The sequence below is a fragment of the Asterias rubens genome, chromosome 22 (genome assembly GCF_902459465.1).
Source record: "Asterias rubens chromosome 22, eAstRub1.3, whole genome shotgun sequence".
NCBI classification, from domain to species: domain Eukaryota; kingdom Metazoa; phylum Echinodermata; class Asteroidea; order Forcipulatida; family Asteriidae; genus Asterias; species Asterias rubens.
In genome coordinates, this window is record NC_047083.1 from 4,069,603 (window position 1) to 4,081,809 (window position 12,207).

General features: G+C 45.7%; 1 protein-coding gene across 1 annotated transcript; it reads right to left on the reverse strand.

Moving 5' to 3' along the window:
• Positions 1-1,784: 1,784 nt before the first annotated feature.
• On the reverse strand, positions 1,785-7,856 carry LOC117305405. Its single transcript, XM_033790276.1, has one exon. The coding sequence runs from the start codon at positions 7,854-7,856 to the stop codon at positions 1,785-1,787; it is 6,072 nt and encodes a 2,023-aa protein (XP_033646167.1).
• Between the last annotated feature and the right edge of the window lie 4,351 nt (positions 7,857-12,207).

Sequence of the window (12,207 nt, forward strand, 5' to 3'; positions counted from 1 at the left end):
GCGTTTTATTGTGCATGCAAAGGCGATCACTGATCTTTATGTTATTATTAATTAGAGATCAGCGGTTGCGATCGATTGTTAGAGGGAAGAAATTGTCAGTCAATGAAAAAATACTATAAAAATATTGCTGACCGCATCGGCAAGACTCGAGGAGTCGAGAGTTTTATTTGCGGGTGAGAGAACTTGTAACTTGTATGGGTATATTTGCACATTATTTCGAAAATAAAGAAAGATATCCTGCATGGCCAAGTGCGTCGGCAAAGGATATGTCTGACATGTACATGTACCTTCTTGTACACATGCACACAGTACACAACCGAATGCCAACGAGGTGTTGTGGCTGGGCTTCTTATCTTCGCGAAGACGTGTCAAATTACTCATAGGCTTAGATATTTAATGGTGGTCGACCACCGGTTGATTTTAACCAAGCTGTGTGAGTATGATACGGACGTTTCGGATGTAGTGTTTAGTTTTTTCTGCATAAAAAGTACTTTCAGGCACTGTGACCCTACAATTTTTTTTACCTACAAAGTTACCCTTTGGACTAAGACTAAAAATGCCAGAAAATCCCATGTTCGTGAACATCGATCTATTTTTGTTAGCTCTGTTGCTAAACATCCTCGTTCATAACATTTTAAGATTCCATTCCCCTCAATTAATTGCACTTACAAAATTCTCAAAATCTTCCCTAAAAACGTATTTTAGGGCAAACTAAATTCGCACATCGTTCAGCAGCAATCATGTTTACAAAAATTAAAAGACGAACGTAAATGTACAAGCCCGACACACCAACTAACATACGAGGAAGCCTCGCTGTTTCTGGTTGCGTTGCACAGAAGACGTACAGATACCAGACTGTGGGAAATTATGCTGATACTGCTACGTCAGAGTTATGCAGGCCTAGCGCAGCACGGCATGATTGGAATGTGCTCGGAAATTCCCGAGCGATCAGCACACGGACCAAGACGTTTCTCCGGGGCGGTGAGTGGACTATATAAGTCAGGTGAGTCGGTGCGCGCGATGTCGGTGAATTGGCCGCGGTGTGCGTGAAAAGGAAACGAGAAACGTCTTGCACCAAGACTAAATAACCACGTGCGTTTATGAATGTAATGTAATGTTATAAGAATAGGCTGTTATGGTTTCAATACACTGGCCGTCGTTGCATAATAAGCAGGTTGAACTAGTCTACGGGCCTGTACGGCGGGGGTATTGAGTCATCTCTTATTTTAGCCATGAAAAGAAGGTGTACTTGAACTTTGATTTATTGGTGATCATATACCCGTGGTTCTATAGAGAAAGCAGAAATTAACCCCAATCAATTATACATATTGGGCTGGTAACAGTAATCATCGTTATACATTATACGCTATGATATGGGCCTACATGTACATTTATATGCATTGTAACAATGTGGATGTAAACAAATTGAAACGTGAATTACATGGAAAACCAACTTCCCTTAAAATCACCCTTTGTAATAATTAAAACAGTACTCACGATTAGGATGTACGCACGGGACTTTGGTGATTAATAAAAGTGATTCGATGATTGGATTAACCTGGATATTTAGGAATTATTTGAGGAATTTACGTGATTAGTTTGGATTTGGACTTGTAAAATGGCGATTGGTATGATCATGGAAACATTGGAGATTTTGATTCAAGAGAGGGCGCTATAACAAAAACTGTCCTGATGCGGAGACTTTCTGACAGCCACCCCAAATTTAGGCTCTAAATTTTATCAAACAGAGAAAGTCTTCAAAAGTCCACGATAGGTGTCCATCTCTAGGGGTCTTCACTATCGGTGATCTCAGGTAGGCGTATCAGACGCGCAACGGGTCTGGTGTATTCGCGATCAGCGACTTTAACTCTGGCCGCTCGGATGCGATCATCAACTCCAGGAAGTGTCTCGATGACTCTACCAACTAGCCAATGAGCTCTAGGCTGCTGAGGGTCGGCAATCATGACAACATCGCCACAGGTGAGGTTACGGCAGTCCTTTTGCCATTTTGGGCGAAGTTGGAGGCTTGGCAGGTAGTATTTCAGGAAATGTGACCAGAACTGGTCCGCTAGTACTTGGCTGTGGCGCCATCGGCGTCGTCCTATCAGCTCGTCGACAGGGTATACTACTTGTGGAAGTGACTGGTCGTGGCGTCCCATCAGTAGGATATTCGGAGTTATGGGATTGATGTCTGCAACATCAGATGAGATGTAGCCCAATGGCTTGGAATTGAGGATGCCTTCAATTTCTATCAGGACGGTGCGTAGTACGGCTTCGGTGACTGATTGGTCCTTGATTACAACCTTGAGACCGTCTTTAATACTCTTGATCTCTCGCTCCCACACTCCGCCGAAGTGAGGTGCACTGGGTGGATTAAACTTGAATCTCACTTTCTGGTCGCCTAGTTGTGCAGCAAGGTCAGGTTTCATGGCATGGAATGCTTCCTGTAATTCAGTTTCAGCTCCCTTGAAATTGGTTCCGCAATCAGATATCAACTCATAGGGCTTCCCTCGTCTGGAAATGAAGCGCCGAAAGGACATCAAGAAGGCATCGGTGTCCAGGCCTTCTAAGAGATCTATATGAATAGCTCTGGTCGTCATACACTTGAAGATCACCCCCCACCTTTTCTCGGAGCGGCGACCAATCTTGACATGCATCGGACCGAAACAGTCAACACCGGTAGAGTAGAAGGCTGGCTTAAATAGACGGAGACGGGACGGAGGAAGATCACCCATCTTTGGTACTTCGGGTTTTGCGCGCCATTTGCGGCATTCAAAGCATTGATGCTGATGACGACGAATTGCCTCCCTTCCCCGGAGTATCCAAAACTTGCGTCTTAATTCAGCTAGAATACGTTCTGGACCATAGTGAAGAAGCTTCTCGTCATAGTCACGTATTATCAGCTTGGTGATGTGGTGATGAGGATCAAGGACAATTGGGTATTTAACAGCATCGGAGAGGATTTCTGCCCTACGTAGTCGTCCTCCAACTCTGATGAGCTTTGCGGTTTCGTCATAGGCTGGGTCCAACTGTGAGAGCTTGCTCCCGGACGGTATTCCTCGTTTGGCATTTAAGGCAGACAGCTCTTCAGGGAAGCTTTCGAGTTGACATTTTTGGTACAGAAGATTTTCGATGTCCTCCCGCAACTGTGCTGTGTCATCTCCAGGTTTGGCCACCCCGTGAAGGGATAGTTTGAAAGCCTCTACCAGAGCGTCCCAGCTGTTGTACTGATGGAGATCGGGCTGCAATGGGTTTTCTACAATGGCAGTCTTACCACAGAAGGTTGCTTTCTTCAGCTCTGTTGCATCCTCTGTAGGGTCAGTGATTGGACTTTTCGGCCACTGAGACGGAGGTTGACGAAGATAGAGTGGGCCTGTCTTCCATCGGGATTCTTGACTCAGTTCTTTGAGTGACTTACCCCTGGTAATGTCATCGGCAGGGTTGTTCTGGGTGTCCACATAGCGCCAGTCCTGCACATCTGTAAGGGTCTGTATTTCGGTGACACGAGTACCAACGAAGACCTTATATCGGCATGATTCTGACTTCAACCACTGCAGGACTGTGGTCGAATCGCTCCATAGGGTGACCTTGTTGATCTCTAGGGTAAGTTCCTTACGAAGGAGATCGGCTAGTTGTGCACCGGTGAGAGCTGCTGATAACTCGAGTCGTGGCATCGATAGTTGTCTTTTCAGTGCCACTCTGGATCGAGACATGAGAAAACTGACGCTGACGTTCCCCTTGTCTTCAGTGCGGAGGTAGGCAACTGATCCGTATACTCGTTCAGATGCGTCACAGAAAACATGTAGTTCTCTATTGGAAGTCACTGTGTTGACATCAGGCGGGGTGTAACATCTCGGCAGTTTAACCAGAGGAAGGTCGGAGAGCTCCTCCTCCCAAGTGAGCCACTGATCACGGATCTTTCCTGGTTCCAGAGGGTCGTCCCAGTCTCGTTTTGTCTTCCAAAGGTCTTGCACTAGCACCTTAGCACGTGCTGTGAAGGGAGAAATGTAGCCAATTGGATCATACTGGCTAGCAAGAATCTTGTAGATAGTTCGTAGGTTGAGCGTCGAGTACTCAGTTGATCTGTGTTTATAACTGAGTTCGTCTGTTGAACATTGCCATCGAAGTCCAAGGGTGCCTTCGGACAAGTCGTTCTGACCAAAGGCTAACCAGAGCTCGTAGCCTTCAGATCTGGCATTAGATGGAAGTTCATCAACTACTGAAGGGATGTTGCTGGCCCATTGTCTGATGTTGAAACCACCAGTTGAGAGTAGCTTTCGCATCTTCATAACGAGCTCCTTTGCTTCGGGTATGGTAGGTTTACTGTCAAGGCAATTGTCGACGTAGAATGCCTGGTCAACTGCACTGCAGACATCCTTGTCATCGCTGACGTGTTTGCGTAGTGCAAATGTGGCACAGCATGGGCTGCACGTGGTGCCAAATGGTAAAACTTGCCATTCGTAGATATCTGGCTCAACGTCTCGGTTCATCTTACGCCATACAAATCGAAGGAGAGGTTTGTCTTCAGGGAGTAGTCTCACTTGATGGAACATTGCCTGAATATCCCCAGATATGGCAACAGGGTGTTGGCGGAATCGCAGGAATACGCCGAGCAGTGAAGCACCTTGTGTTGGCCCTGGTAGTAGGTGATTGTTGAGGATCTTGCCTTCATACTCGTAAGAGCAGTTGAATACCAAGCGGTGTTTTCCATTGTGCTCAACTACGTGGTGCGGAATATACCAGGACTCTTCAGTTTTCAGAGCTTCTTCGTTGCTGATGATTTTCACAAAGCCTGTGTCGACAAGGGTTTGGATAAGCTTGTTGTGAATTTCAGCTTTATCTGGGTGTTTTTGGAGGCGTCTTTCGTTCCGCTTCAGGTTTTGCATGACGGCTTCCTTAGTAGCTCTGAATTTGTTGTCGTCTTTGGTGCGAAGTAGAGGAGTGGCGTAGCGCTGAACTCCGTCAATCTCTATTCTGATGGTTTTCTCTTCAAGTGCCGCTATGGCTTGCTTATCTTGTTTCGAGCGAGTGACTTGCTTTTCAGAGTAGGGTAGGATGTCTGCTTGCCAGAGTCGTTCAACATTTTTGAGCAGATCTGTGGTTGGCTGAAGGGTTGTCGTGAATAAGCACTGTTGCTCTTCTGATTGGCTTTGAAGGAGATTGGCTGGACCCTGTAGAGACCAACCAAGTTTTGTGCATACAGCTAATGGTGCTCCTCTGGGGCCAAATCGAACTGGTTGTATCGGGTGAATGAGATCAGCATAGTCTGAACCAATCAGGATTAGTGGGCAAGCCTTATTGATCGGAGGCAAGGGTATCTGACGAAGGTGTGACCATCGTTTCTTGAGGGCTTCAACAGGATACGAGTACTCAGAGAGGCACAAGTTGTTGGCAGCAAAGGCACCATTGATAGGATATCTGACGTCAGAGTTGTCCCTGGGTGACACTTGCAGGTTAACTGATTTTCCTGCACATAGGAATGGCTCACTGTGCACTGTAGCCAGGAGTATGTTGTCTTCTACCCCAGAAAGCTTCAACGCTTGAACAGCTGGCATCAGGATCATGGTTCTCATTGAACCGTCGTCAAGGATGGCATAGGTCTCCATCATCCCTCCTGGTCCGTGAAGCAGAACTTTTACCACCTTTAGCATAATATGATGTGGTCGGGAGGGTTGGTCGATGAAGAGGGCTTGCGTTACTGCTTCTGTGACGTAAACCTTACTAGCTCCGCTCTGGATGGCAGCATGGAGGGCAGTCAGGTGCTGTTCTTTGCAGGTGTTACAAGGTTTCTTCAGGGTGCAGTTTTCTGGCTTGTGGGAACGCCCACACCTCCAGCACCTATTCTTTTCCTTGATCCAGTTAATGATCTGTTCGGTTGTCAACTGTTTAAACTCTGTACAGCTGTTGAGGTAGTGTGTTGTCTCGTTACACTTGGGACAGTAGGCTTTGGGTCTGTTTGGGCCCTTCTGTCCAGAGTAAGTGGTGTTCGTCGATGGGGGCATCGTTGGTGTTTCGTTTGTGACGAATACTGCTGTTGCAGGAGCATTCCTCTTCTGAAAGTGTTTATCCTTCTTATCAGTAGAAGGGTTGTCACTCTTCTGGATAGCAGTAGCCTGACTGACAATTCGCCTCGCTCGGGACTTCGTTTGCAACCAGTTTGCAAAGTGGAGTAGGGTATAGGTGTTGTTTGAGTCTACCTTAATTATGTCTCTACTAATGCAGTGCTCCACAAATCTATCTCTGTAGCTTGATGGAAGTTTGCTTAGGAGTCGGTCGACATGAGAACCGCACTTTAATTCATAGCCATTCTCTCCCTCCAGAGATTTAAGCATCCCTACCAATGAATGCACGGAGAGGGAAAAGTTCTCAAAGGCGTCATTGTCGTTGTACTTCACAGGGGGCATACTCAGGATGGAGTTGATTTCACTCTGTATCAACTGCCGTGGTTGACCGTACCTTTCTTTCAAGGCTTGCAGAGCTGCAGTGTATGGCTTGGCTTCATGGATGAAAGCTTCGGCTAACCTCTTGATGTTCCCGCTGAGTTTACCCAGCAAAACCTGGTACTTGTACGGCTCGGTTAAGTGGGGATGAACGTCGATCAGGTTATCGAGTGCCATTTTTAGGAGGGCAAAGTCTTTCTCCTTTCCACTGCTGAAGGTAGGTAGTACTGGCCTTGGTATGCCATATGAAGAGGCAATCAGCATCTCCGTGGAGTTCGGCATCATCATTTGTGCTGGAGCTGGCCCCATTGGATGTGATGGAGCCGGGTACGGTTGTGCGAAGGGGTTTGGAAAAGGTGGTGCCCAACCAACCGACTGTGTTGGTGCAGTCATAGGGTACGGATTGGTAACTGCCGGCTGCATGGACGGTGGTGTTACTTTAGATGGAGAATAAACAGCCGGAATGGTGACATCAACTACGTGTACTTCAGCTTTGTGCTTATGAGCTGCAGTATTGCTGTATGTAGGGAAATCACTCAAGTTGTCTATGTGAGTATTCTCAGCACTGACTGTGATTGTTTGACCCTGGGTTGGTGAGTCAGACAATGTTGTTTGGTTGATAGAAGATGGGGTCACAGTTTGATGCTGTTTCTCTATCTCTGGTTCTGGATCACTGTTGACCATGGCTGTGATCAGTCGTGCTTCATTTAGCTGTTGTTCCACTTCTCGCAATCTTCTTTGTCTTGATAGTCGTGTGTTCAGAGACTCGCGCTGACGAAAAGCATTTCGCTCAATTTCTTCGGCACGTCTACGAGCCGCAAGGGCTTCTTCGTCTGCGTGTATCCGTGCGGCATATGCCTCATCGTCTAGCCTTTGTAACTCTTCATCTGCTGATTGATCTTCCTCAATCTGGCGTTTCATCTCTTCCAGTTCAGCCTGTTTGCGTTGCTGTTTGAGTTTCGCTGATTGGGAGTCACTCAGTATTGACTTGAAGGAAGATTTACTGTGACGGGACTGTCCGCTGTAGAGTGAGTTCGATGAGTGAGAACTCCTCCGTGAACGAGATGTTTGTGTGGTTACAACGCTACGTTCATCTGTTCTGCCGGAAGTTGAAGGATGGTGGTCAATAACAAAGTCCTGAAAGTGGGCCGGCATACGTCTGTCCCGAGAGGACCGAGAACGGGATTGGACGGTAACAGCACTTGTCTGTAGTCCAACTGCTGCAGCTGTAGCTGTGCTGCAAACCCCGGTAGAGGAAGGTGAGGTCTCGACGATGGTGACAGTAACTGGGACTGGATGTGTACTGGTAGCTGGACTTGCAACTGGAATAGTAACACCGCCAATGGTAACTGCATGGGTATCATCAAGAGGGGTTGTCTGGTTAATGTTCTCGGTCTCCATTTCATTCGTAGCCATAGCTGTAGGTCGCTGGTTCAAATACGGGCTCGAAGGACCATGAAAAGAAGGTGTACTTGAACTTTGATTTATTGGTGATCATATACCCGTGGTTCTATAGAGAAAGCAGAAATTAACCCCAATCAATTATACATATTGGGCTGGTAACAGTAATCATCGTTATACATTATACGCTATGATATGGGCCTACATGTACATTTATATGCATTGTAACAATGTGGATGTAAACAAATTGAAACGTGAATTACATGGAAAACCAACTTCCCTTAAAATCACCCTTTGTAATAATTAAAACAGTACTCACGATTAGGATGTACGCACGGGACTTTGGTGATTAATAAAAGTGATTCGATGATTGGATTAACCTGGATATTTAGGAATTATTTGAGGAATTTACGTGATTAGTTTGGATTTGGACTTGTAAAATGGCGATTGGTATGATCATGGAAACATTGGAGATTTTGATTCAAGAGAGGGCGCTATAACAAAAACTGTCCTGATGCGGAGACTTTCTGACAGCCACCCTGCAAAAATAAGGGGAAATGAAGTCCAACATCCATGTAATGTATAATGATCCCTTTAAATTGCAGTTGGATGATATGGACATTTTGCCTTATTTGAACTTGGGGTCACCAGTTGCTTTTGAGTATGTTTTAGGTAAGGGATCATGTTGCATTATTAATCGAATATTTATATGGGACGTTTTTTCGGAAGTTATTTAAATTAATAAACGGTAATGTGTTGGTTGATTAACTATGATTCTATCTTTGGATTTATTTGTCTGGCGTTTCTGCGGAGCAGTGCCTTAAATTAGGGTAGTCGTGAGAGTTGTCGGGGACGGTCCAATTCAAAAACGTTTCGGTGGTTTATACAACAGCAAGATGTCACTGAGGATTTGGTCGAAGTGGTCGACCCGGGCATTCTTACGGCGCCACATGTATTCGGCCAACCGGAAACCGAAGCCGTCGGTAGAGCTGGTAGTGTGGGTGCTCGGCAGACTCGTCTTGATCTGCCACCACTGGCACTCAATATTTTGAGTATGAGCGCCAGTGGTGGGATCAACGAAATTTAAGGAGTGATTTACCGTGAGATGAGTAAAATTTTCCTGACTGAGGCAATCATACGCTTTCCAACAGTCCGATATGATTGTGGATCCAGCGGCCACATATTCCTTAATTAAAGGAATAAAGGTCGCTAAATCCCGCTTTGGCACCTCAATCAGGAAAATTTCCTATGTCTCACGGAAAATGCCGCCTAACACCCACTTACCCTCGACCAAACGACCTCGGTTGTATTTCCGGCGACCGAATTTTGACTCGTCGATTTCGACCGTCATGCCCGGCCCACCAATCCCCTTGCTGTACCGTTCCTCGACGACACGAAGACAAACCTCGCGGCAAAAAGTGAACCAGTCCACGACAGTTTTACTACTGGTTTGTTCACCTTCGTGGACTGATGTTTCTCTAATTGCCGCAGAGGTTGTCGCTCGTGCCGCCCAGTAGTAGGTGAGCTTGAGGATTTTTTTCAGTGACATCTTGCTGTGGCTAAACCAGCTGTCATGACGGATGCTGCAACTGCGAGACCGCTTCCGGCACCCCCGATGTGTGCACCGCCACGAGAACCCGTCGGCACGGTCCGTCTTCACGGACCATGTCAACGGGTGGCGGCAGTACCGACAATCGGGGGCGTCGGCAATAAGTCCACGTTCTTTGCAGAACGCAATTGCAGCATCCGGCGTGGCAACAGTCTCAAACAATCTCTCAGCATTCCAAAAGGTAGTCATGGTTCAACTTAGAAAGCATGACAAGATGACTTCAAGACTTCAAGAGCTTCCTAATATAGCCCAAAAGAACAATTGGGAGACTTTCTAAATAATGACTCTTGGTGATAACGTGCGTCCTCGGTGGAACTCCCCTCGGGACTCATACTAGTGGAACAATCCAAAATAACCTTTCACGTGACTGATGTGTGAAGGAGTTCGTCATTCAGGACGGTATGAATATTCAACTTATGCAAAGCACTGGACAATCACAGCTTATTTTAATAATCATTAAAATTACATATTCATTATGACCTTTATTGACCCAGGTATATGGCAAACACATCTAGGACAGACAACTAAATTTGGTATCAACGCCTCGTAGCCCGGTGGGTTAGGCTATGGACTATTGAATGTATAATAACTTGTTAACTCTGCTTTACAGGTTCGACTCCCGGTACTGCATTACATTATTTCATTGATTACTAACTATCCATTTCTTCCAGCAGAGACACCAGATAGAGATACATGGAGACTGGATGAGAGAGAAGGCAGTATGGAGGAGAGAAGGGAGAAACGGGACCTGTAGAAAAATCATGGGGTGTTTTTTTACATAAATTTTTTAGAGTTTAAAGTTTTTTTGTTTTTTTTTTAACCGATCCCCTATAAAAAACACTTTTTCAAAATTATTCATCCTAGCCCAATCGATTGAAAACATCCTCAGGTGCAAAAAAAAAAAGAAAAAAAGTTGGTGGCGAGGTCGTAAAATTTGTCCTATTAAACTAACAATAACAATAGTAAGTAACCCTCCGGCCTGGCGCGGCCGTCGGGAGGAGGGTTACGTTATATCGCAACTATTGTTACTAACACCGCGGTAGCAAATGACCCATCCCATTTACCTACCCATAATAACGCATTGCAGTTCTGCATCGCGATTAAGTTAAACCTTATTTATCTGTTTATGCCGGTATGGTGTCTACTACAATACAAACTGTCATAAATCAATGTATGTTAAATATAAATTGTAAAACAAACAAAAAACAGGGGTTTAGGCCTACTTTTGTTATAATTATTATTTATATCAACCATGGGAGGAATATCAAATTCATTCAGTTTAAGGAATAAAATATGATCCAATCCAAAGTATAGTCATGTTGGGCGCAGCGCGATCGGTTGATCGCGCAGATTGACCGATCGCGCCCAACAGTCACACTCACAGACACCCCTAACATGACTACTGCGCTAGTGTGCAGTGCAGTGAGTGAGTTATGGTTACCAGTTACACTTTTATTGTAATAGTTTTGCAAGACTGGCCGGGTGAGATCTAACTTGCAATTATTGCTCAATCTTACTTACCTTCACTATGTTTGCCAACTGACGAAACAGAGTGCAACATTGGTGGTTTTAGAGTAAGCTTGATGTGGCTCGTTTGTAGTGCAATCGTTATCGTGTGTGTGGAGACTGAAGAAGGATGCTCAGCAAACTGTCTACAATGTTAGACCGCCCTCTGTTGGTCACACTCTACTACTGAAAAGGTGATACTAGACTTGTCCCCAGTCCTTACCTGACAGAACGTAGGCCTTTTTGCGAATCGATCTCTTAGAAAACTCCCGCGCATGCGCAATATCAACTGCGAAAAGGCTTACTTTGGTATAAAAGTGTGACTACGAAATTGCCCCTGTCGTAGTAGTGCTTTTCATGGGGATTTGTTGAAAAACAGAATCAGGACATTTTTGAGGATGGCAATCTTAAGTGCAGAAAAAATTGCGTCCAGGCTAGGACCTTCTCGACTGATCCCCTGTCTTATCGATGTGTGCTTTAGGGTCCCCTAGTCTTTGCCGAGTTTCGTTCATGTATTAGTCTTTATCGAGGCGCACCCGGCGGCGGCACCCCTAGACTTGATGACAAGTCGTTAGGCGCTGCCTATTTGTCTGTCTTTCATGCAACAGTCACAGTGCGATGTTACACATGCAACAGTCGTAGGTAGCGCGAGGCACACACATACTGGGATCGAGGGTGTGTGCATCGTCCCCGTAGTTACGCCGCGCTGTAACTACACACCGCGCTTAACAATTACCGTCTTGACTTCAAGACTATACGGCAGCCCCGAAGTCACTGAAAGTAATGGGGTCCTGCTTGATGGGGTGCCGCGTGCGCCTCGACAAGGCTATTCATCATGTATCTGCTTCTTTGAAACCACTGTAACCCCTCTGGCTGGTGTTAAAAACTTATGTTCAACAGTCTACAGCTTTGTGCAATTAACTGAAACTTAAAATATCAACATAAACCACAAGAGAAACTGACTGAGTAAATTAATTGGGCAATAATTTTTGGGGTTGAACAAAGAATTGACACGAATGGGATGTGAACCAACGACCTCCGGTGCGGATTAAACGTGTTGGCATTTTTGTCAATATCTTTGTTCGGGGATGCCAGTCAGAAGCCATACAACCGTTAACTGCCGTGTAGCCAGGGGTCACACCCAAAATACGAAACAACCTGGAAAGAGGCAGCCAAGGGACCACCTTAAGGGGATGCGTAGTCTTGGTTCCAAGACCATTGATGTTGCGCGGTCACACACAACCAACGTTC